Source organism: Pavona decussata, unplaced genomic scaffold (assembly GCF_977016875.1).
Source record: "Pavona decussata unplaced genomic scaffold, jaPavDecu1.1 SCAFFOLD_141, whole genome shotgun sequence".
NCBI classification, from domain to species: Eukaryota; Metazoa; Cnidaria; class Anthozoa; order Scleractinia; family Agariciidae; genus Pavona; species Pavona decussata.
Window position 1 is genome coordinate 412,042 of NW_028145554.1, and position 26,704 is coordinate 438,745.

At 40.5% G+C, this 26,704-nt stretch overlaps 2 protein-coding genes across 2 annotated transcripts; one reads left to right on the forward strand and one right to left on the reverse strand.

Moving 5' to 3' along the window:
- The first annotated feature begins 2,789 nt into the window (after positions 1–2,789).
- On the forward strand, positions 2,790–6,591 carry LOC146466712 (acyl-CoA desaturase-like). Its single transcript, XM_085126872.1, has 2 exons — positions 2,790–3,405; positions 5,023–6,591. Exons 1-2 carry the CDS (start codon positions 2,921–2,923, stop codon positions 5,453–5,455), a joined length of 918 nt encoding a protein of 305 aa, XP_084982998.1. The 5' UTR covers positions 2,790–2,920; the 3' UTR covers positions 5,456–6,591.
- Positions 6,592–8,052: 1,461 nt separating this feature from the next.
- Positions 8,053–26,693, reverse strand: LOC146466713 (uncharacterized). Its single transcript, XM_085126880.1, has 11 exons — positions 25,658–26,693; positions 25,413–25,526; positions 24,910–25,222; positions 19,322–19,406; positions 17,752–17,788; positions 16,918–16,974; positions 16,389–16,597; positions 15,136–15,280; positions 14,430–14,519; positions 13,816–13,953; positions 8,053–13,704 (listed from the first exon to the last, which is right to left on the reverse strand). The coding sequence occupies exons 1-11, from the start codon at positions 25,880–25,882 to the stop codon at positions 11,035–11,037; spliced, it is 4,083 nt and encodes a 1,360-aa protein (XP_084983006.1). The 5' UTR covers positions 25,883–26,693; the 3' UTR covers positions 8,053–11,034.
- Positions 26,694–26,704: the final 11 nt, after the last annotated feature.

The window sequence follows — 26,704 nt, forward strand, 5'->3', positions numbered from 1 at the left end:
GGGAGGGAGAGGAGATGAAAAGAGCTTTCCTTAAATTAGCGGTGGAGGACTTTTAGTAGTTGGCAAGTTTTCTGGTGGAGTTTTGGAGGGTCAAACGGTTTTGCAAAATATAGAACCATTGTGTTTATTTTTCGCCACCTCCGCCGTTAGGATCAATCTGGCCGTCTATTCTCGCATTTGAAATAATTCGCTGATCCAGGTCAACAAGAGATCCGGCATCACTCATGGGTTTGTCGCTGTGGTATTGCAGATTTTAGTTGTATTTGTGAAAGGTTTTGACGGGGAGTTCATGGGGTGTTTATTGCGAGAAAAATAAAAGAAAACTTGGGGGTTACGTTTTGGTCCACTCGTCTTTTTATGGTTCCAGTTTCAGCGTAATTGATGGTTTGCATGTGACGTCATGGCGGCCATGTTGGTGGACAGGAACAATAAGATTTTTCCCCTCTGGGGGTTCACTGCCATTTCTATGCAAACAAATGAACAAATGAACAAATGAACAAATTTTCTTTTGTTTTCTCCACCAACATGGCGGCAATGCAAACCACCAATGGCATTTTTCTTTTTTTTTTGAAGAAACCGAGAATGCTACCACGACTGTATGCGGTAGAGTATCCTGTTGTTATTGCGTTCTTTCATTGTGAATGACGTCCAGTACGTCTCACCCCCCCCCCCCCTCTGGGGGGAGGGGGTTACTTGTATAAGAGGCTAATGGGGATGTGCCGCTGGATGGGGTCGCATTTTCATGACTGGATTGACTATAATGGGGTTGAATTTTCAATTGAGTTACTAGAATTGGGTCGCGCATTTTTTGGATTTTTGGGGTAAGAAAATTCTATTAAGTAAGGATTTAAAATGGTCTCGGTTAAAAAGTTTAGAAAGATGTTGTTTATTAAATGTAACAATCACCTGACTATTTATGACGGTACGTTTGTAAACATTTACGGTTAGCAAACGTAACAGAATCCTTGTACTGTAGATGAAAAGTAATGTGTTCTTCATTCAATTTTAAAACTGTGTCAATTCATTTTAGGATGACCTATTTAAAGGATTGATAAAGTAGATGCATAAATAGAAAGTGACTCAGTTGGGATCGCGAAAATTACATTTTCCCAAAATTGACTAAGATGGGGTCTATAACTGACCACAAAATAGACTTTAATGGACCAGGGGCTCTCAGAGGCCAGCGGCACATACCCAGCAAAGCTGAACTCAAATACCCCCCCCCCCCCCCCCCTTCCTGGGTCTTACCATAACCAATATACGACAAACTAAATAATTTTGAATGGTTCTCGTGGCTTCTTCCAAAAAATGAGTAATAACAGCTACAATTCATTTCCGTGGATTAATTTTCGCGAATGTCAGATACTTCACGAATTTCATTAAGAGTACAGTAAACTACTCAAACGTTTACAAAATGGTAAGCCTGTGTGACGGGAGATTTTTCCACTCTAAGCGAACGGGAACGTTTCGGCTATTCTGAACTTCAACGGGAGAACTTCTGTGACAATTCTTGGGGGAAGATTAACTCAAGGAGAGATCGCTTGCGAGAAAGGGCCGTCACTCCCTTGAGGTACCAAGATCTAGCCGCAACTGGATGCAGAATTAACAGCGACAACTTCACTTTTGGTTCCAAAAGTAGTTTATTCTCGAAGGACGAACCGACATAAGAACAGCAAAGGTTGTAAACATGTTATCACTGCTGTAATCACCGATGTAATCAGCGATGTAATCACTTAGCGCTACTTACAGAGTTGTATATATATGATATGACAAGTATCCATTGTTAACAGAATACAATACGTGTGAATGTGAAAAGTAATTACAGAGGACGCGGCAGTACTTTGCCGATAACGCCTAGAAGATTAAAAAGCCAAGTTTTAGCACCAAAACCTCACTAACGACTAGCTAACGACTACACTTGTTAATAAGTTAAAAGTTCTTGAGGCGTGTAAACGTAGTTAATGAGTTTTCCGAAGTGTCAGTGAACGGCTCGTGCCGTGTAATTACCGTCATTACAGTTCACAAAGAAACTCACTTAGTATTCATAACTAAAGGTTATCCTATTGAATACTCCTGAAAACGCAATTACAGAACGGACCTCATTTCAAGAGTATTCATTCCAACCGAAACCAATTTACTTCAAGTAACACTTCTAGAACTTCCAAGTTGATTAACCTGATTCAGGTCAACAAAGATAATTTGAAAATACTTCCTTGCATAGCTACTGTTGGTTTTCTAATTATTTTCCCTTTAGTAACAAGCATTATACGGTTTCCTAAACATTTGCACAGCTCGACAAATTATTGAAAAGCTAAAACGGAAACTAAGGTTACCATTTCCCTTTACAAATTGAACGATATACGATATAGAACCAACAATAACAAATTCTTAAGCCACAAAATATACTTGGACAAATATGAAATATTCCCTATAAATTCGAATATGAGTACAATAAATATCGACCAAAGTTTCCCTAACATACGCCTTCCCTTAAACCTCGACGTCCACGTCGAGCAAAATAAGTAACACTCACTAATTTGTTGTCAAACGGCTCACGAAGTGATGATAATTGCCTTGTGTCGTCATGCTAAATATTGCTTATTTTATACGCGCACAACGGTCGAAAACATAATTTGTCAATCTACAACAAGAAACCCAAAAGTACACAAATTCAATAATTTACTGATTTTCCCTCCTAACACCTGTGCTGTGACCAACCGTCCGTTAAATTTTTGTGTAAGGCCGCCTGTTGTTACAGTTGGCTGCATTTCTAGAATCGAATAGGTCAAGTTTGTATGTTACTTGGCGATATTGTCCCTTGGGTGCAAACAACTTATTATTCATTCACTCTTATCGCTAAGCTCTTGCACACTAAATCTTGCTTCAAATAATATAAACGCTCGTTAGTTATCATCTTAGAATGGCTCCAGTTATGACTGACAACGGCCAAAAGCCCCAACAGCGGCAAATCGTTTGGTTTAATGTTTATTCTATATCGACGCTGCACCTAATGGCGTTGTACGGCGTTTATCTGATACCAGGAGCAAATCTGTGGACCTTATTTTGGAGCGTGGTGTTGCACCTTAGCGGCGGGCTGGGTGTGACTGGTGGAGCTCATAGATTGTGGTGTCATCGCTCTTACAAGGCTACCTGGCCACTGAGATTGGTTCTGATGTTATTCAATTGCATTGCCGCGCAAAACGACATCTTTGAATGGGTGAGAGACCACCGCGTTCATCACAAGTTTTCTGAAACGGATGCAGACCCGCACAACGCTAAAAGAGGCTTCTTCTTTGCACACGTTGGATGGCTGATGGTCAGAAAGCATCCAGATGTCATAAAAAAGGGACAACAATTGGATCTGAGCGATTTGTACGAAGATAAATTCGTTATGTTCCAGCGAAGGTAACATTGACCAACTCCCATTTCATTTGCATGGCAAAATGGATCCTGTGAGGGGAGGGGTGGGCCAGTGAGACAAAATGGGTTTGGGCGTGAAATTAAAACATTCCGCAAAGTACCGCATGCAGTATTAGTCAGTGGTTTAATTCATACTCGTATAGATTATCTGAAAAACGGAGATCCCGTAGTTATGTTAACTTTTGAAACTAAACCTTCCTCGTTCCGCTTCGGAAATTTTTTTATTGTATTATTGACTCATCCCTTGTAGAAACATTTGCATATTTAAGACTCTCTATTATGCATGATATTCAGCCCTTCAAATTCGTACAGTTCCAAGCCTTGAAAAACGCGCTTTCAGCCAAAAGGTGAATGAAATAGACAGTAACGCACTTTATTTCAACAAATTGTTCTATTTTAACCCGAACTTTGGTAAGGCTTCACTCTAAAGGGATCAAAAGCGATATTCTCGGTTAAAGTAATTACGAAAGCACTGGACGAGAGAAGAATTAAAATGAGGTTACATAATAATCACTAGATATGAAATATTTGAAATTCACATGTATAAAGGATATCACAGTTATTTGTATAGTTAAACTACAATAATTACTACGCTAATGATTGATGGAAGAGCATATTTTACATCCCAGTGTTATGACTGTTATGAGATTTTCGTTTGGCATAATTAAGCATTCTTTACAATAATTATTGCTCAAATGTAATGACCAAACCCCATTCCTAGTGTGTCTGACAAAGTTGGCCAGTGGTAGGCCTTTAACTACGGTAAAATAGAAAAAATAGAAAAAATTTCCGTGAAAGATAAGGTTTTTACTAAGTCATTTTATGATGTACTGAAAACGTTTAAGTTTTCACATTTGACCGCGGCTTGAGAACATTTCAATTAAGCGCTGGCCGTCCGTAAAATGATGTTGTTCGATGAACAAGGAACACAACCACAACAGTTTGGGTTGGAGCAAAATGTGGGCTGGGAAATGTGATTTCTGCCCCCTCCCTCCGCCCACTTCAGGACAAATTGCGACAATCATCAGGTTTTTTACGTTGTAAATGGATTAACATATCGCACGGGCTTTTTATAAAAATGCGCGAAGGATTAGCTAACCACTCTTTCTCAGAATTAATGTAAAAAAAACGAAAAGAAAGGATCTGAGTGCGGGACAACTATTAAGCTTGTGCTTATCCAGGGAAAGGAAAATGTTATTTTTCCAGGTTTAATTCATTCGTCCGTTCCTTTATGTTTTAATTAATTAATTAATTAATTAATTTATTTATTTATTTATTTATTTATTTATTTATTTATTTATTTATTTATATTGCTACTGAGATTTGCCCTTTATTCACTGGAAAAATGGGATTACCTTACATGAAACGTACCTGTGCTTACTTGAAGGTAGTTAGCCTGCAAGTGTTTCCGTTTGTGTGTTATTCACTGTTTGACTGCGCGGAAACTGGGACGAGAGCTACGCGCTCATCCCAAATACGGAAAGGACGAAACTCCACGGAAGAGCTTGCTTCGCAGGCTGGAAGATAGTCTACTCTGATCTATCAAAATGGCCCCTTAAAAGTGCGCCCTACTAAACAACCATTTTTTTTTTATTATTTCAGACACTACAAGGTCCTTAGCACTCTCTTCAATGTGATAATTCCAATCGTGGTTCCATGGTACTTCTGGAGTGAGAGCCTCAGTAATGCATTTTTCATTCCATTTGCGTTACGCTACGCCTATACTCTCAACAGTGCTTGGTGTGTGAACAGCTTTGCTCATTTGTGGGGAACAAAGCCTTATGATGAGACCATTAGTCCTACTGAGAGTTATACTGCTATCCTGTCAAGCAGTGGTGAAGGATACCACAACTTCCATCACACATTTCCACAGGATTACGCCACAAGTGAGTTTTCCTCACCGTTGAATATCACCAAGATGTTTATTGACACCTGGGCGCTGTTTAGACTGGCATATGACTTGAAAACTACTTCAAAGGAGTCGGTATTAAAGAGAAGAATGCGTTCTGGAGATCTACGGCACCTTAAACGATAATAGGGGTAGATTAGAGCAGTTTTAAATTGAGTGGAGCAAAACCAAACCAATGTTATTACTCTGGCCAAACACAACAGACATAAACAGCGCAACCAACCAATCAGAATTCGAGGGGAAGATGGTTACCAGGTTACAAATTGGTTTTGGTTTTGCTTCTCATTGGTTGAAAAAGTGAAGCGAGTTTTTCTAACCAATCACAGAGCGTAGTAATGCACACTCACTTGAAAACCGTTCTACATCTGTATCCCGGCATAAACCTTCGAATGACCATTGAGAGCGCTACTCTGACTGCAGTTAATTTGATTTTCAATTCACTGGTGCAAAAGAAAAACTAAGGACTGAGTCTTGCTTTATCAACTGAGTCCATTACTGTCAAACGAAAGAAAAGAAAACGTGCATAATGCATAGCTAGCGGTTGATTTTGGCCAGTTCAACCAAAAAATGTGTGTAAAACTAATTATCACAAATGCACTGTAATAAATACCTATTCTGAGATTTACAGGTCACTAACTTATAATAATATTAGTGGTTTCTCGAGTTATTAATAAAAAATATTGTTAGGGGTTAGAATATACGTAGGGTTGAAACTTTAGACGAAAATGGCGTGGGACGACTTACTTTATGGAGACATCACACTTTTGAGGAAGGGTTTGAGACTTTGAGGACCGGACCGTTCACACGGAAGATAAAATAAACTGGTACGGACCTGTTAAAAAGTGGTACGGTACCGATACCTTCTGGAAAGAAGTAGATTTGGCACCGGATTGTTGAGCGGGAGATCTCTCGGTCGCACCACTAACCAGGGCCTAAACATAGTTGATAAAGGCGATGGTTATGAAGCCTGACAAATTTCTTTGTTATATGTTAGCATTTTTGGCCTTGACCCTGCACAAACAACAATAGATTTTGAAATGTGTTGGAGCAACTGACGAATAGAAACGTTCGTGTTAAGATATTCAACTGTAGTGTGAACATTCAAACAAAGGATTGTGCATTGTCGTTGATTGTAAAAAGGAATATTGATAATAAAAGCCTAAATTGCGTGGTTTGACACTGGCTAAGAACGAACCTGTCCCCTGCTTATCGTTTGGTTTGTCCATACTTAATTAAAGGCAATGGTTATGAAACCTGACAAACTTCTTTGTTATATGTTGTTTTGTTTTTTTTGTTGTTGTTTTTTTTTGCCTTTTTGGCCTTGACCCTGCACAAACAACAATAAAATTTGGAATGTGTTGGAGCAACTGACCAATCGAAACGTTTTTGTAAGTTAAGATATTCAACTGTGGTGTGAACGTTAAAACAAAGGAATGTGCAGGGTCGCGGCCCTCCCAACATAAATTGCAGCACAATTGTTTTCATGGCAAGGCTTCCTAACCAGTCCCTCGATTAACTATGATTTGTCATACCAGTAGAGGAGGTGAAAAAACCCACAAAACTCTTCGCAAAGAGTAGGGGGCATGGTCCACGGTATCTGTGGCCTGGACTTGTTTCAGTAACCTTTGCTGATTGTGGACTGCGGGGCAGCATTTTGCGCCCACAAACGGTAAAGTTAAGTCCCCCTCACAGTGTTGCTTATTTGATTATTCTGTCAGAAAATAATCTATATACAGTATGGACTGGGGAAAGGAGGAGGAGGTTCACAGGCTCGACCACAGTCGAGAACTCAGCAGTTTTTTTGTTTATAGAGTCTCATGTTTGTGACATTCAAGACCAAGCGTGATCGATGCTTTTTTACCTTAATCACCATTTTTACCTTAATCCCGCGCATGCGCTGCCTGTTATCTGGGAGATAACCGTAATAGACCTTTCTCGCTCGGCAACCATGTTGAGTCTCAGAAGAACAAAAAGCTTTGTTTTTTGCACGGCTAGCCTCGCACTGAATTCGCGTCTGGGCGAGGCTAGCCGTGCAAAAACAAAGCTTTCTAGTCTCCTGAGAATCAACATGGCCGCCGAGTGATAAAGGTCTATAGTGTTTGCGAACTGTTTGTGACAACAAAGCACTCATATAAGTCACCTTATTGCTGCTACTACTACTACCTCTACCACCGGTTTGAAAGTCATCAAGTACGCATATTCTGCAGAGGGAGTTCCATTAAGGGTATCACGGCAATACTGAATAACAATGGTCTTTGGGTGGTGTAAGAGGGAAAGGGGGCGCTTCGTTGTAGCCCATTTCAGAGTGGTTTTGAGCCTCATCACAAAAGCGAGGCTAAGTGCAAAGCTTTTCATCCAAAAATTAGTTTTGTTTGCATATGAATGAAAGTTAATTCTCATAATAAAAACTAAGCAAGAAGCCTCGTCTTCATAACAAGGTTCAAAGCAACTCGGAAATGGCCTAATCACTTCATGAAGAAATGTTGCACTCACTCATGGTAAAATTTTAGGCCCGGCCGCGTGTAAACGCTTCAAACTTTCAAAGGATCTCAAGCAAACTTATTCTTGCTGGTCCGAGTCGTATCGGTATGAGTCTATACCTGTCTCATGTAATCGGGGCCTTAGTCTGTTTCAGTTACTGTCTGTCTATCTGTCTATCTGTCTGTCTGTCTGTCTGTCTGTCTGTGTAATCATTGTCAAGCTCAAAATAAAACTACACGTGATTCCCAAAGGAAAGAACTTCCATTACAGTTTTTTTTTCACGCTAATTACATCACGGTATAATATACCACTAAAACAGTGATCTCTAAAAAATTCAAAATTATAATTGATTGATTGTACAATCAAATGAAGCCGTGCGACCTTGCACACGCCAAAAATATCCAAATAAAATGAATAATTCATAGTTTCTTCCTTGATGAATGCGTCTGCAAATACCCCTAAGCCACAAAAACCAAAAGATGCCTACTAATTTAAACCCTAATGTCACCATGCAAGTTCTCTTCATCTGTCTTAACCCTTTAAGCCCCAGTATCAACATAAATTTTCTCCTAACTGTCCTCCATATATTTCGTTTTGGTCTACTGAGGAGAATTTTGCTAAACATTTTTGCTTCCCATAACTTGTTAGTTTGATTAGGTAGGATAATGAGAGGAGAAGTTTCACGTTGATCACTATTGGAGTTTAAAGGGAAATACGTTCCCCGTACCTCAACATTGAAGAATCTGTTTTACATTTTACCCTTCAGTTCAGTGCCAAACACAAACCTTTTCGTAATGCGGTCCAAAATCTTGAAACCTTATGTGGCAACACTGAAAGGATACCGAGTAATATTTTCTTCCCTTCAGTACTTTCTTCTGATCGGTTACTGTTTATTATGCTCTGCAAGGTCATTCTAACTTTTGAGTCCATGGATGAAATCCTAAAGTGTCACTATCAAATGAAAGCTACTGAGCAGTACTTTCCTGTGGTGCTGTTTATTATGCTGTACAAGGTGATTCTAACTTTTAAGTCTGTGGATGAAATCCTAAAGTGTGACCATTCAAATGAAAGCTACTGGGCAGTACTTTCCTGTGGTGCTGTTTATTATGCGGTACAAGTTGGTTCTTACTTTAGCGTTCCTAAAGTGTAACGGTTATTTACAACTTGGTCCTAACTATTGATTCCTTTTTAAAAGTGCAACATTTAAATGAAAGCTACTGAGCAACACTTCCCTGTGATGATGTTTACTGTGCTACAAAAGATAGCTCTAATGTTTCGGTCCGGAATTAATGCTTCTATGCAAAGCAATCTCTGTTGGAAGATTGTTCCCTTAAATCTCTTAACTTGAATGCTTTTCAACTTGAAGAGAAGCTAGATTCTGATCTTTGTGACTTAACAGATATAAAAGAAATTTAATAACAAGCGCTACCCCGTCCAAATTAAAACAAGACCTGTTACTGTTACACTTGAGGAAGTAAATCAGTTTTTGATTCGAAACCTCAAACAAGTGATCCAAACATTTAGGCGAAATCATAAAGTATGACGACTACCGAAATGAAGCTACTGAGCAGTACTCTCTTGCGCTGCTGTTTATTGTGTTGTGCAAGATGTTTCCAGCCTTTGGCTTTTTGTTATGTGACTGTAAAAGGCACCATTCAAATGAAATCAGTGAGAACTCTTGGGGAAGGATTTGAAAGATCTGTCCGATAAATCGGTCCTAGGAAAAGGGTTGATCCGAATGCACCCGACGTTTCACAACTGATTTACTTCCCAAGGGTATACAGCTATTTCAATTAACGTTGTCGGATCAAAGCTTAAAGCTTAAAGACATCTTCAAAGAGGCTGCCATCTCATCCATTTGATATCCTAACATTTCTTTCATCCAAATTGCTCCCCATCGTATATCTTCACTGGACGGAGGAGGCATAGCTGATTTTGATGAGCTTATTCATAAAAAAAATCCACAGAATCTTGAGGTCTTGTCTTATACCTCTATACTTTGATCCCACAACGTTAATTGAAATAGCTGTATGTTAATCGTAAACTGCATTTAAAGATAAATACTTTAATTATGATACACCATAAGATTTATAATAATATATAGATAGGCCTTAATCGCAATACGATTGACCAAACAACGATGACTGAATGGTTTCGTATTTTGTTACTTTTACGCTTAAGACTGACTGACATTAAGCATTATAAGCAAACCCCTGGAGGAAAAGGATATAATTTTAAACTCCTAAAATACATTTTACCTTAAACTAAGGCTGCGTCTGTGTATTGTGACGTGTAAACATCTATCTACGAACACTAATCTAAGTTTACGTTTGAATTTATAATACTACGTTATAATTTAGCTGTAAGGCGAAGCTGAACTGTACAACGTTTGCGACCTTTCCTTATATTTTCAAATAAGACTATAGTTTTAAATATCCACAGATAAGATTATGACAAAAACTCGCAGAAACGAAACACAAACCTACACTGAACTTAGTTCTAAAAATATGCGAAGATTGCCGAAAATGAAGCAAAGACTTCCCAAGATATCCCTGAAGGCATCAGTTTGGAAAGCAGCCTCAAAACAGCATCACCGGATTTATTTGGAGAAATCTTGACACGACTAGTACGATTTCCAGGGTAGAAGACCACGCACAACGCATGCGTTGGAAGGCATATTATAGGTTTAATAATAAACGTTCGAGTGATGCTACTTTCAGAGCATGATTGCTTCAAACTCGGAAATGTTCATTCTTAAATACTAAGAAAATCGACCACAAATCCCAATACTGTAGTATGACTATTCAAAAGAAAGCTACTGAGCAGTATTTTCTTTTGGCGCGGTTTATTACGCTGTACAAGATGGTTCTTGGTCTTCTTACTTCCAAATCTTTAGGCCAGTTTCAAATGAAAGCGATTGAGCTGTACTTTTTGTTTGTCAATGTTTTCCAGTTTTACAAAGTGCAATTTGAGGCTACGATTGTCCAAATCTGGTTTTCAAGTGACGAGGAGTTTACTGAGTTCTTATCGAACCATACAAAACAACCTTTCTTATGATAAAAGGCACAAACGCATAGAATAATATCACATTTTGAAACACGATGCCGTTCTTGATTTTAAAATTAAGTATTGCTACCTAAACTAAAAACGCCCACACAGAGCTCTGAATGTTGTCGCAGCTGATAAAAGAACTTACTATATTCACTGAAGTGTCCTGTAACACATTAGAGCCAGTTCTGGTAGTGCCCTGTGACACACGTCTGTGTGTAGGGAGCCACGGTAATGAGCGTGTCCACTGGGTAACTGACCCCCGTCCGGGTGGCAGTCGAGATGGTAGTTAATGACGCAGGGTCTATCCCATTCATTTCTCCAATCCGCTTAGCAGAATCCAGAAATGACGACAAATAGTTGTTGGAGTTAACAAGAGCAAGGTTAGATGAAAGCCCGTTTCCCGCCGCGAGTAGTGGATGAAATGGCGGCATGTAAAAGCTTGGGGCGGTTGGGAACGGCACCCCGAACTTGTACGGGCTGAAACCACTAAACAAGCGATTGGCCGCCATCGAGAGATCAAGATATGATCTCTCAGGTCCACTGCCAAGCTTGTCTCTTTCTCCTGAGGAGTGTGGAAATGGAGGGAAAAATGGAAACCTTGCAGATGAGGGTGTTTGTAATGACGGTTCCGAAGCATTGGGATTCCTCATGGAGACACCACGGTCCTTCTCAGCTGGTCGAGTGGGGATGGGTTGTGGAGGTTTATCGGTTGTGACATCCCCAGGAGGTGGCACTGGCAAGGTCTTCTCATCTCCGAGGATGCTGCTAATTCTGTAGGATGATGAAGCAGAGTTGGACTTGTTTTCTTTGCCATTTTCGTCTCCTAAAAGCCTGGAAACACTGAAACTGGAGCCAGTGCTGGCTCTTTCCTCACGTTGCTTGACTACGGACGGCTCAGTGATAATGGCATCTTTACCGGAACCTAAGCTTTTAATATGGGAATTAACGACTCTCTCAGGAATGATTCCATTTGGAGCAGGAAGACATTTCAGTCCTTCACTTTGCAATGTGGACTCTGAATGATTCACATCGGACTTCTGAGCAGATGAGACGAGGTTTCCTGCTAACTTGTTCCGATCGCTTGAAGAGCTACTTGACGATCTGACGTCTTTGACCCCTTCACTTGTGGGTTGTCTTTGAAGCAAAGATCCCCAATTTTGTCGCCTCGCGGTAGGTGGTAACTCCCTGTTTTGGGAGGCACCTAAGGCATGAAGCCATAACTGTTCTTGAAGCCTCCCTCCTGTTCCCATCTCAAGCGGTATATGATTATTTTGTACTGTTTTTGTTAGGGGTAATTGAGATGAGGTTTCATCCCTCATGTCAATTGCACCCCGTTCTTTCTGTTCATTGACTGGAAGAGATTTGGACGCATTGATGTTTTTAGCGTCTCCTGGAAATTCATAATGAAAGCCAGAGTTCGCAACTTGCATGGGAACTGATGCCACATTATCGGAAAAACTTGGAGGACAGCTAGTAGAGGTCTCTTGCGCGCCATTGTGCCTCACAGAAGTACCATTCATTAAAGGAGGCTCAGCAGAATGATCCGCATTGGAAACATGGCTGTTAGTGATACTAGGTTCAATGTCTGCCCTGGACAAAGCTGTCTCCGCCAGCATGTCCAGATAACCCATTTCCCTCTGCTCTTCTGCCTTTGGTTGCATGGCTGCAGCCTCCTCCTCCAAGGCTTCAGCTTCCAAATTAGCTGCTTCTTCTTCCATCTTCTTCTTCGCCACCTTTTGTTCCCATTCGCCCAATCCATGAAGCGTGAGGTTCATCTGCTTGTGTTGATAGAACACGAGGCTGATACGCGTGGGGTGATGCCGTTTAGGGTTCCTCAGAGGCGTCGTTGCGTGAAGCTCTTTCTTTGCGACCTCAATGAGCAAAGATCCGTGGCCAAGAGCGATTGCAACTCCACCCATGTTTTCCTCAATCTTGAAAGTTTTTCGTTGGTGTTCAATATTGACTGAATCTTTGGCATTTTTTCGATTCTCTGTGTTCTCCTTTACATTGGTCTTTTCATCTGCTGGAAGAACGCCTGATGCTCGCATGAGTGGCACCTCTTTATCATCCACCCATTTGATCTGAGAGGGTGCTCTTCCCATGTCATGAGTGGCGCCATTGAAGTGATGGATTACCGCCTTCGGTTTAGCGTACTCTGAACCTCGGTTTGTTGATGAACCGCTCATTCCAAACGATTTACCAAAAGGCATTCGACAATTCCACGGATTGGCGACAAAAGGAAGTTTTCTATCATCGAAATAACTAGCCGGTGAATTGTGAAAGTGGTTAACGTGCCCCGGATTGCGGTACAAGTAAGGGATATGATTCTCATCAACCCAGTGTACCTCGGGCGCACGACAATGATTCAAAACATAGTTATTATTGAGATGAGGATGGAACTGAAACAGTGGTGAGCCGTGAGGGGGGTAGTGTCCGTTGTAACAGTTGCTTAATACGTGGTTAGAAGCTGGATGATGGTGGATCACAGAAGTAGGAAAACCATGTACCGACTGTGCATGTCCATGTGGGATGCGATGCCCATCAAAAGGGGCAAGCCGCTGATTGTTGTTGTTCATATCCTGGAAGAGGGCTTTGTGCTCTTCTTTCCCAGGTTGTTCCTGATTGTTCGTTGTTTTGTTTGTCTGGTGCTTTGGAGAGTTTTCCTGTCCAGACACGGTTGAGTAACCTGGAGATACTCCCATGGGGGGCTCCAGGAAATGGCCGGGCATAACGTAATTGGGTTTCACAGGTTCACCATTTTTGTTCAGTAACCGGTTTAAAGGCAGCACGTGCAGCTGTTCCTCTTCTGGTCCATTTGCGTCTGGCTTCAGCAGGGTGCACACCTGTGAGGAAACAGTACGAGTAAAATCACCTTAGAACTAGACGCGATAAAAGGTACAGTGTCACAGCAGTAACGACAAAATGTGTTACCAGTAAACTGTAAGACTACGTACCAATGTCGCTCCACCGTCCATGTTCCTTGAGTCCTTGTGACTATGTGCACAGAAATCCATGCAACACGTGACACCAGAGAATGGCCGCTTCTCATTGGTTCCGATGCGGCACTCCAGTCCTTCCCTTTCTTGTCTTACCTAGCAGGAAAACTCACTGAATTAACGTTTCATAACACCGAGGACGAAACTCAAGTTTTTTATCAATTACTATTTCTTCACTTGGTCTCCGGACACGGAGGTAAACCGGTTTAGCAAACTGACGGAAGTTCCGTCGTGTCTTTTAAGCCTGGGTTTTCATTTGTTAAAAAATTCCAGCTAATCCTGATTAAACACCAACGGGTAAATGTTCCCTGGGATTGATGTCTGCTCGGATCAGTGGGGCTCACCCTACACTTGTGAAAACACACCGGCATTGCAATTGCTGTGGAAAAAGGCGACGTCGCCAACCTGACACCTCCTTAAACTCGGACATCTAGGAACGACCGGAAATAAATTTAAAAAATCTCCAACCATCTTGGATTTCCCCGACTTATGAGAATCAGAAACGCGTATCAGAAAACATTCTTGTGTGTGTCTGTGTACCACTTTCTAAGAGTGTTAACTATCTAGCTTACCTGGTTTTTAAACGCCTGTGGAGCAATCCTTTCGTAGGCAGTGGACAAATCATTGCTCAAACATTGCAGTATGCTTTCGAATTCCTCCTCCTGTTTACATAGGGAAGACAAAATTAATTATCTCCGGTTAAAAACTAGTTCAAAGGACTTTCAAAAAGGGACTTTTAATTGCTCACCATCATGAACGTTTTCTAAAGACAGGCAAAACCTAGTAATGTTAGGAGCCTAACACGTGCTATAGTTGTTGGTAGCACAAAGACAAGAACTCAAGAAGACTTATGTTCAATAAAAATAGACCTTCCAGAAAAAAACTGCTTGATAAATGATGGGAAGAGTGAAAATGATAGTGGTAAATAATTGTGGCTATACTGACGCTATAAAAAAGCTAAAACAGTCGGGGCTCGAGGTTGTTAGCAGCGCCCATTCTACACACTTAATACATCACGTTATTATTAAATTGTGAAGTCAAGCGCGTGCTACATTTGACGTTGAAGGTCTGATTTTAATTCTTATGTCCTCTTAATCAGTTACTCCCTAAATACTTATTTATCGTTTCTCGTTTCCCGCAGGAATGGTTTACCAATCGAAACGAAAATAGAACCTGACAGCAAGGTTAATTGAAACTTAGGATGCATATCTACCATTCCAAAAACGACTGAGTGTTATCGTATCAACAGGCGTGAAGTGTAAACAGACAATGACTTACTTTAGTGGGATCAAGTAATTTAAACTTCCTTGGTGATTTGCTTCTTGTAAATTTACATCCATTATAGTACATGCTCCAGGAACAGCCGAACGAGAACGATGCACCACAAGTGTCTTCACTCACACCCTGACACGCACACGATTTCCTACAATGCAAAAGCAACGCAAAAGGTTAAACAGTGGGGTGAGGGGGTGCAGGGATGCGTCTGCTGCAATGTGCCTTGAACAATAATAGCGAATCTACCCTCCCGCCTCTCAATTTTTTCCTTTCCAAAGCGAAGTGGCAATATTGAAAGTTTGTTTAAGGACGGTGCCTACTAATACCGAAGTATTTTTGTGCGGTTTATGACTTTGCGGGAAAAGAAGATCTTAGCAAGGCCTCTTGGAATCCAAAAAGAAAATTGGGGGTAACCACGCATTTTTCAGAGATAATTAAGCAATAATATCTCTAAAAAGCGCCGAAATATAAAGCAATGTATGGGATTTTTTTCCTAAATTGAAGTTTAATTATCTCTGAAAAATGCATGGTTACCCCTAATTTTCCTTTGAGATACCAAAAGCACTTGCTAAGTTCTGCTTTCTCCGTATAGTTTTAAACCGCGCAAAAATATCCCTGTATTAGTAGGAACCACCCATAGGAAACCCGAGTATCTCGAGATGCGCAGAACGTATGCGCAGTAACAATAGTAGGCACCGTCCTTAAAATCTTTTCTCAAACTCATTAATGATTCATCAAGAAAAACAAAAAAAATCACTGCTGTGACCGTGGTTTGGATATGTTTTCCTAATTACCATAAAATTTTGTCAACTTTAGCCTTGAATTTTTCCAAGAACTATTGATCATTTGAGAAGCCATGCCAAACACTCGAAAGTGTGTTTCATCAGATATCCAAACACCTCGAAGTCGTTTAAAAAAACTCGGCTGCGCCTCGTTTTTTCAACCTACTTCTCAGTGTTTAGATATCTGATGAAACATGCTTTCTCATGATTGATATGTTACATGAAAAATGCTGTTGTAAAAACAGTTTCTCTTGTGCGTTTATGTGCTGAGCTGATTTCACTAGTGGAACCCAGGTAAAGAGATGTAGAAGATACAATACACTTCAGCAGAGAGAATAGTAAAAGTGAATTTGAAGAACCTGAAATTTTCCCTTTCCTGAAAATCAGATTAATACTGTAGTTGTGCTGTTATGGGAGCACGCCGTGGGACTGATATGAAGAAAATGAAAAGTTAGACATCATAAATGATCTTACGTTTCGTTTATTCCGCATCGTCTGGACGTAGGGACACCATGTTGGGGCAGAACAGTACTGAGATGATTATACAGATAATCTGCTCGGTCTTTACCAATTCCTTCCCACAAAACAATGTTCACCACTATCAGTGACGTATCACACACGTGATCAACACGCTTTCGCGCAATGACTAAGATCTTTTCATCTTCACCAGACCGACGAAGAACCTGATTCAAAGGACAAAAAAAAAAGGAAACAAGTGAAAAGATAGTTATTTTTTTACGTTTCCCAAAATGTAAAGGCGTTGATTGTAGAGAGGGGAGATGAGAGGTAGATCGTGGAAAGAAAAGGAAGAGAAAGGAAACCACTCCCATTTTTGTGAAACCCCATTCATCACACAGGAGACATTCAAGCAATCTGATTGGCCACCAATTGATCACCCAACAATCTACTAGGCAGACTAATCACTTAAGATTTGACACAGAATGTTTAAAAAAACCATGACGTTTAAACCAAAACGACAAGTTTAGAAGAACAAAGGACTGACCCATCTTGCGATTGGACAACCAAGGTGATTTTTGCCTTCTTTTCCGGTGTAGCCAATCTAAAAAGAAGAAAAGACTATTTCTAGGATTAATGTCATTATAAATTCAAGCTGAAAACTCATTCAGCTCTATTGATTTCCATGCCTACTGACTTCTGGTCTTGGCCCCATTTAATCAGAAGCCTTTCAGAGAAATAACCTCAAGGTCATATGTGCAACCAACGAGGTACAATGTTACTTCCTTCTCTCCCTCCGCCCTTGTACAGGCTAGTGCAGTCAAGGTTTTCATAGGTTTTAAAAATGAAAACAACACAATATGTTATTCCGCAAGCATACTTTAATTTGTGTTGACCCTATGCCTGGGGGGAGGGCGTTCTCCCCTATACAAGCTATATAGCTATGCACGGTATGGTTTTGGAGGCATTTTTGTCTAAAATAGGGTGTAGATTTTAACCAGTTTGGTCTGAAAGTCTTAAAAGAGGTATGGATTCTTGAAACTGGGTCTCAAAATGGGTATGAATTTTAGGGGTTAGATGTGAAAAGGGGTACCAAAATATTGCATATTTTGGTCTGAAATAGGGTACAGGTTTGGAGAACCAAACTACACACCCCCACCAAAAATATTTCTGTGGAGTACCCCCCTCCCCCCCAACCCTAGGACCCCATGTAACTGTCCAACCACACGCCTTTCCAGGAGGCATATATCTGCCACTAGTTCAATAGCCTGATTCTCAGATGGCCCAGGTCGCTCTCAGTCACACACTCTCTCTCACTTCCTTGGGCTACAAGTTCAAGTTATCTGTTTGCCTGTACCCTTGGTATTTTTAGCAAACTTACCAGTTCAATTCTGAGGGCTGATCCTTTGATAGAGAATCTAGGATACAAATGCAACCATACGTGAGTACAATCAGTACCGAACAAATGTGTCGGCACTCAATGAAGGCTTCTCCTGAATTCAATATCAGCTCTTTTCTTGTTGTTGTCTTTAAACGAGAGGGATAGAATTTTATCAAGCTATACTGGATGCATTGTTATATTTTCTTGAAAATGTACTTCAGTATTCATTGAATTTTTCCTTTTTTCCTCGAGGGAAGCATTTTTAAGGGGGCAATGCTGGTACAAATACACAGTTAAGGATGGTGCCTACTTATACCGAAGTATTTTTGCGTGGTTTATGACTATGTGGGAAAAGCAGATCTTATCAGGGACAATTGAAATCCAGAAAGAAAATTGGGGGTAACCACACATTTTTTAGAGATAATTAAGCAACAATAATTCTAAAAACCACCAAAAGACAAAGGAATGTATGGGATTTTCTTCCCAAATTAAAGCTTTAAATTATCCCTGAAAAATGCGTTGTTACCCCCAAATTATTTTTCTTTTCGGATTCCAATAACCCTTCCTGCGCAAAAATGTCTCTGTTTTAGCAGGCACTGACCCCCATTAAGAAAGCCAACTTTCTTGGACAACTGCAAGATGTGAAAAATGTGTGCACAGTAGCAAAAGTATGCACCATCCTTAAAAGCAACATTATAAAGCATTACAGTATCACTCCTTTTTCTGACAATAACAACAGCAGACTCAGTTAAGAAATTCACTGCCACTGTCCCCTACACAGTTGACATCGCTTTTCATTCCACTTCCTCACACTCATTAATAATTCATGGAGAGAAAACAAAGGAAACCACTACACAGTGAAGGAAGTTTGGAAATGTCATCTTAATCATCACAAAATTTGACAAACACTTGCTTTTAATTTCTCCAAGAATTATTAATGGTTTGGGAAGCTACATCAAACACTTGAAAGCATGTTTTATCCAATTTCCAAACACGTACCTCATAGTAGGTCGAAAATGCTCAGGTGCACCCGGGTGGGGGGGGAGAGGGGGGGAGAGACTCCCATACAAAAATGACAGGGGTGATCATTAAAAGAAACCCCTAAAAGGTACCAGAATTCTGTTTTGTGGGTGATCCGAACATTTTTTTACCTCAGCTGACTGACATTTACTTCGATCCTCTCGCATTTTCTGGCTCAATACCCTAAAAGGTGCCACTATACCTTTGACAGAGGTCATTTTAGATTTTAGCAACCCTAAGGGGTACCAAATCATGAATTTTTACCCCTAAAAGGTACAAATAATCACCCCCATCACCCACCCCCCCTTCCTCTTGTCTACATTTTTATTTTCACAGACGGTGATTAATTTAGGAGGCCCTTTCTTGAACAACTCTTGCACAGAAGTAAATAAGTCAGAATAAATAAGAATATATTGAAGTAAACATACCCCACTCGCCAGGAATCAACACACCATCTGTCATTATAACAGCCACAACAAGTTGATTGTGTAAAAACATAAAAAGAGACATCAAAAGTTATCCCTATTGAGGGCGTTACCAGGGATGTTACCTTTCTTCCAACATATTTCTAAGAACATCCAAGTTTGGAGCTGCTCCCAGGTAGGTATAATAAGGACCATCTTCTTTTCCTGAAACTAAAGAATTTCAAGTAAATCAGAAAAACTTGTTCCCAAACTTTTGGCCAACTAGCCAGCAAACACATCTTTTTTACAGGTCACATTCCACAGGTCAGAAGTACAGGTCACTGTTGTACGTGTACTGGTTATATAACCAAGAGGGTTACCGTTCCTAGGCCTGAATTAGCTTTTTAGTATAGGGTTAGGGTTTCAGTAAGAATTAAGATTAGGGGACACCTTGTGATGTCTATCATACAGTTCAAGAATTTTTTTAGCATGCATTTCTGGACATATCTTGAAAATGTACTGGAGTTTGTTGCATGCATGTGCATGGTTCAAATTATTTTCTACCCTAAAGGGGTACAAGTTTGAAAAGTGGTTATCTTTCCTCTTAGGCATTGTGCAGTTCCAGAAAATATCCATGCTACAACCAAGGAAGGTTTTATGTTTTGCACCCCCCTAATTTCTCCCCAGGAAATTCCAGTTTAGCTTCATACTTACCCTCTAAAATTTTGACTTTAAAGACCCCCCCTCACAAAACTTTCTGATGATCTTCCATGGGGTGGGTATGGATTTTTTCTGAAATTCCGAATTTTCTGTTTTATAGACTAAAAGGTACCAAAACAATCCCTACAATATGGTGGTTGTTTTGGAAAGCCAAAACAAACCAAACAACAAATTTTAACATCTAATTGGTACAAGGAACACCTTTATCACTGTTCTACATGAACCCCTTTCCCCCTGGAGGGGGGGGGGGGGGGCAGTGGTTTGAATTTCCCATTCAGAAGGCCAGTGATGTATTTCATCATACAGACTAGTAGTGGATCCTTGTACTTGTAAGGACCATTGCCTCTTGATCCACCACTTCTGAAACCAAGCGATCAGCCCAGGTGAGCTGATGGTTCATTCAATCAGGTAGACTGAACAAATAGTTTGTCCTACCCAGGGACACCTGCCCCCTCCCCCCCCCCCCAACACACACACACCCAAGAATTGTTTTTAGGTTTAAATTTCTAATGCCAGTGTTGTTCTAGAAAATATCCTTACCCCTCCCCACCCTCCCACCCATCTGTAAAGTCCAGTTTAGCTTGTTACCAACTTTTAAAATTTTAGCTTTGAAGACCCCCCTCCCCCCCCCCACCCCCTGGAATTGCCAGTGACCATCCAGGGGAACCTCGCGATGCACATTTTCTGAAACTACACAAAAAAGTCAGCTTGTACCAATAACTTTACTAGGTAGATAAGTGACTCTTCCCTTCCTGATGGACAAACCGTCCCAGGAGAGGGAAGGGGGGTAACTCCCATACGTAAGCTATATGGGTATTTGCCGCTGTGAAGGGTGTGGTTTTTGAGCAGTTTAGTCTGGGATGGGGTTAAGAAATCAAAGAGCTTTGGTCTACAATAGGCCAGGGTATCATTTTCCAGAAATCAGTTGCTTGAAGAATATAGTGTGGACTAGATTTCCCAGGAATTGACACTAAGAATGTGTTTTAATTGTTGTTGTACACAAAAATAATGATTCCGGAATAGGGCAGGAATTTTTGGTCTTTAGTCTAGTATGGTGTTGCAAAATGCAGCTGAACCTGGTCTGGTGTAGGGAAAGGGTTGCCCAGTGACATAGCCCCTCCCAAACATTTTTAGAGTACCCCACCCCCAAATCAAACAAAATCAGTCCACTGGTTTTAGATTTCCATGACAGGCAGGTACAAAGTGGGCATGAGGTTGAAGCTCCATTAACTGGTACCTGTTTTGTCCCAGACAGGGTTTTGATCATTTTTTTTTTTTTTTTGCAAGTGAACTAGTGAGCAACACTGTTAGCAAAAAAATCTTGTTGACTCAAGTTTTTCACCAGTTTGGTATAAATGGGCCTGTGTTATCCTGTTTATTCCTCTCTTTGCCAAAAACAGACACCAGACACCAGGTCCTCACCCCACCCATCCTCCCTGCGGTGATGGCTCAATTTATATCAACCTGGGGTATTTGGGAGAGGGCGCTCCCAGGGAGAATTTCTTACAATCACATGTCATGCTTAACCTTTTACTACCCTGATAACATATAGTTTTGGTACTTCATCCATTTCAGACACCGTAACACACACGCAATTTTCTGGGTAGAGAGGGGGGCACTAAAATTCAAAGGGGGACGCTTATTTCGTTTTTCAAATTTAGGCTTTAGACCAATATTTTTTTTTTCAAGTAAACACAAACTATAACAAAAAGTAAGAAAACTGAAACGAATCTGTAAGGTCCTGTTGCCTCTAAGTTCTGGTTTTAAAATCCTTCTCTGTATTGCTATCCTCATCAAGCACTGTTTGGTTTATTCATTAAAGATGCCTGTACTGCATAATGTATATTCTTTTTTTTTTTGGATATTTCTTAAAACCACATATTATTATTATTATTATTATTATTATTATTATTATTATTATTATTATTATTATTATTATCATTATTATTACTTGAACTTGAAAATGGTGCCATGACAACTCTGAAACGTCACTCGATTTTACTGTTAATTTTCACTTCCTTATGTATTACAAAACATTTTTCAAATAATTTTTCATATACGGGTGTAGCTAATGGCTACACCCATGTTAAAATTTTAAGGGAGCTTATTTGTTCCTTAGTTACCATTTATAGCATTAAATAAAAAGACCTTGTGAAAGTCAGGAGTTTTAAGGACAAGGGATAGAGAATTACTACAGTTGAACCTCCCTTTACGACCAACTCTCGTAAGTGACCATCTCTCATTAGCGACCACTTTTCCAAATATACCAAAAGTTTTCAAGTCAAATCACTATAGATGGAACCTCTCGTAGGCGGCCACCTCTTGTCAGCCACCACTTTTAGGGACGATTGTTTAAAATTTTCAATTGTTTTTAACCTCCCGTAGGCGACCTGACTTGACACACAATCTGCTGTTTCTCTCACGGGTGGAAATTACAAAATGTGTCGCTGTAACATATTGGCCCACATCATTACAGCAAACGCCATAAAATCTGACAGCCAGAGCTACCGGAAGTGTCTACCGAAATACTTAGCATTGAAACAATTGATAACATACACATGCACTATAGTGTCCACTGAAATAAACTTTAATCAGGTTGAATCCCTTGTAGGATAGAAACTCTCTTATCTTGTAAATAGCGTGCATGTACATGCATGACTGGTGACGACTCTCTCAACCTTGCATCACTCAACAATAAAGAACGTCAACTGGAATATGTGACAAACAAACAAATGCGAAAGTTGTAGATGTTTTACACTTGAAAGGCAAAAATGCTGTTTACTGTTTGCTCCTAAATCAGGAAGTCTAAAGAAAAGTTATTACTTTGGTTTCGATAAGCACTGGCAAAAGGGTTACGGCCCCGCAATTATAATATGTAAATTACCCGAAATTTAGACCCCCTGTGGTCTGACCTCTGGTAAGCGACCACCTCCCGTAAGCGACCATCCTTGACATTATGGGTGGTCGCTTATGGGAGGTTCGACTGTACTTCCAAAATTTCAGGACTAAGGGACAACCAACTGAATTTTAGGGAAAATAAATAACATTTGAATATCTCCCCGCCCTAACAGGGCCTCTGTGATTAATGGATAAATAAACCCAAACAAAGAATTTTTCACCAGTTTTGATGAAATTTTGTAAAACCAAAAATATGCACAAATGGATAAACCAGCTTGAAGTGCAAAAGTAAAAGACAGAAATTTATTATTTTTGAAATAGAAACGTGGCAATATAACAATTTCTGCATTAAGAAAAAACAGTTATCAGATTGCAATATGTATAAGAAATTATATTTTATTTGAAAATCACCTCAACAAGCGCTAAATACAATATGTGAGATCCTGAGAAAATTTCACAAAAGCTAAAAATATACACACGAGACCTGAATAAAGTCACCCTTGCATGATGTTAGTATTGCTTTCTTCCTGTGCTATGTCAGAATGTTTGTAAGACACAGCACGCTAGTAAATTTGCACCTATATCATAACTTTCTTGGTGCACCAAGGGTCATTCTTTTGTGCTTTTGCTATCAGCTGCAATTTTGTTTGCCTAAAGGTTCATTTGTTTGCACGGTAAAAGTGCTAGAGCTCCCATGGGGCCATAATTGTTGTAAGCGTGAAAATAGAACTTCTATTCTCAAGGAAAACAAAACAAGCTGAGATCCTTGTTAAAACCGGCCTAAGAAGGCTGTCCACACATATGACAAAAGAAATACAATGCCTTTAACAAACAAAGGTTCTTTTGATGCCATTTCCTTTTCTAAGTCCAGCTTTTATTGCCATGACTTTTGTCTCCATCCTAAAACTGAACTTAAACGGTCGCAAATCCCCCTTAAATGACTTGTGGGAAATAGTTTAAAACAAGATTACAGCGCTCTGCAAACTGTTATTTATCGCATTTCAGTAATAACATAAAGCGCTCCCACAACAGCAAGGAATTAGATTGCCGTAACGTTGACAAATGAACCATATCAAAAAACCAAATGTTCGAATCATTAGTCTGAATCTCACCGGAGGTTTTCAATTCACCGGTTTTGATGAAATAAAAAACCACAACTTATTTTTTCAGAAGTCTGTGCACATTCCGTGCAATTTAAATATCGTGATCTTCACGTTAGAACCTAATCAGTCATCACAAGCCTGGGTCCACCTTGGAGCTGTTAATTTCTATTGTTCGTGAAAATCGAGAATACGTCTCGACAGATATGCGCAACGAGACGTGTGGAGTGCACCACTCATCAATCATTTAGTAACCAACAACTGTAGCGTGAAAGCGACAACATGCACGTTCACAGCCGTGCTTTAAATCCATTAGCAAAAGTTAACGTATGTTTTTTTGTTTTCTTTTCCACCTTTTTTGCGCCGGTTTACTTCACGTTGCGTCTGTGATGATTTAATGAGTTAGGCCGATAACGCGAATTAAAGATTTCGCGAAAGCCCAAAGGGAGTGTGTCGTTTAGGCAGATTAGGAATTAGTACAAAAACTCGACGCTGAATGGTTGAGCTTGCTGCGGTGTACATACGCAAGCGGCTATTTTGACGTTTAGCTGCGACAGATATAAACAAACGGTGATCTCTATCATAACGAGACACTGATGAAAATTTTGATAAGAAAACTCTTTAACGTTAAGCGTAATTTTTCGTGTGCAAAACTAATAAATTTCTCCGTAGGCAAACGAAAAGGTTTCCGCTGTTAATTTCAGGATTGTGTCAACAAAAATCGGAGTGATACCGCGCGGACAGACTTTAATAAATTTTATTCCAAGCAACCCGGCTTAATCCCCAATTAGGTTTATTTAAACCTTCAAACAAAGCACGCTCTGAAAGTCCGCGACTCACGCTATCCCCAAAAGCCGAAACAAAACTGAAGTAAGCGCGCGGCATAGAAAAAAAAAGAGATCAAGCAAATTAGTTCAACCAGACTAAATCGCGGCAGAATATTCACGCCGGCTGGAAATAAATAAAACTTCTGTGGATTTGAATAAGAATACAAGAAGAAAAAAATATGTAAATACCTGGGCAGTTGCATAGAGGGGGTTCGAAATCGTTCTCACTGCGGGAAGCCGAGGGCTTGCTGATTGTCAATAGCTTTTCAACGCTCCGTTCTGTTGTGCATGAGTGCTGCACGACATCTCTTGTTGTTTCATTGACACGAACGTCTTTGGGGCCGGGAGCCTCGAGGATCGCGTTGATTTCTGTGTGTTGCAGCTGAGATGCTTCAGCGTTTTCCTGCACGTGAATTGCCACTGGTGAATCTGCTTTCTGTGGTTTGGATTCGCAAGAATCTTCATCCGCGATAGCAGTCTCCACATCACCGTCGCCAGAACGCTTCGGAAGAAAAAAAATCCCAAACCACAACAATAAGATGGGATATTAGCAAACGACGCTCGCATAAATTGCTCGCAAATGAATCCCGGTGGAAAATAAAAAACTCAAGGCGTTTAGAAATGAAATTTCCCTTGCTGAAACCGCAATAAAACGAATCAAAACTTACGTTTATAAAGTCGTAGTATCATACCTTATCGGCGTCCTCCGTACTCACGCGACATAAGATTTCAGACGCGTCGCTCTCATTAATACCCTGTCGCAACTGAACACCGTCTCGCTTCGCAGCGATGCTCGCTGTTGTTTTCTGCAAGATCAAAACGAAATCATGCCCTAAATATTTTCGAACGGAAACTAAGTTAGCGCATTATACGGACGCAAGCGTGAGAATTATCAATTTCGAGCGCGAAGCATTACGTTCGCTCACATTCTTCGCACCTTTTTAAGTTCAATGCATTTACGGAACTTGCATATCTGATGACCAGTTTTCCTATTTACACAATTGCTGCACTCCCCACAATTTACTTTTCTTAGGCAGGGCTCGCATCCACCACATCTTCGTCGCTTTTTTCGAGGAACTGTGTCATCAAATTCACCAGATCGCTTCTCTCCTGGTTCGCCACGATCGCTCGGAGAAACCGGCCGCTCGACGCTGTCTTCCATACTCAACTGCTTACAAAAGCCGCAGAACGTCGGAAAAATTTTTCACGGCCAACAATCCGTGACATTCATAACATTCGCAGGTAAACTCAGTCGATCGATCGAAGGATACTCTCAAATCTGGAAAACAAAGCTCAGAACTTGACTTTCCCAACAGCAACGCTACGTCGATCGACCGATAGCGATATCAGTTGCGAATGTCAGACAGGCTTGTCGTTGATCGAACGCAAATTTCACGCAGCCACAAGCCACTTCCGAGCCAACCAAATGCTTGGTAGGTGGGAATAGTCTGTTTGCGAGCCGACAAATGCACGCCCACGTGGGGTTGGAAGCCGCGAAAATTGATCAAGCGTGACCAATTTGCGCGCGTGCGTTCTCGTCGTTGTCAATTTCAAGTCGAATATAACAATAATACGATTCCGGTCCCTTGGTCGCAGTCATAACACAGGAGAAACGACGTCGATGTTTAAAATTTTCTGCAAAGAATTTTCATATCGTGGTATTTCAGGAACATGCTCTCGATAGGACTTTCAAGATTCAAATGTTTTTAGTGTGTCCGTAATTTTTCCCTGAATTGTTTCGTTTCCCACTGTGTCCGGAAAGACTTCCAATTTTCATTCCTTCTGCACAGCTGTTTAGACTTATCCAAAACAGCAAAACTTAGCATAAAAAATCCAGAAGCAGGGATTAGTGTCGGAAATTGTCCATATTTTAAGATCGTATCACAGCGTTTTCTTTCGATCGCGAGGGAGGAACGACGAAAAAACCGCGAGATGGAAATCAACGTCGGGTCGTTTTGAACGCGACAAATTACAGCGTTTGAAA

Bases quoted from the DNA above. Each gene is read 5' to 3' on its own strand.
- LOC146466712 (XM_085126872.1), top strand. From the start codon at position 2,921: ATGGCTCCAGTTATGACTGACAACGGCCAAAAGCCCCAACAGCGGCAA. The intron at 3,406-5,022 runs GTAACATTGACC...TTATTATTTCAG, and splicing joins TTCGTTATGTTCCAGCGAAG to ACACTACAAGGTCCTTAGCA.
- LOC146466713 (XM_085126880.1), bottom strand. From the start codon at position 25,882: ATGGAAGACAGCGTCGAGCGGCCGGTTTCTCCGAGCGATCGTGGCGAA. The intron at 25,223-25,412 runs GTATGATACTAC...TTTCTTCCGAAG, and splicing joins GTACGGAGGACGCCGATAAG to CGTTCTGGCGACGGTGATGT. The intron at 15,281-16,388 runs GTAAGATCATTT...TTTGCATTGTAG, and splicing joins CGATGCGGAATAAACGAAAC to GAAATCGTGTGCGTGTCAGG.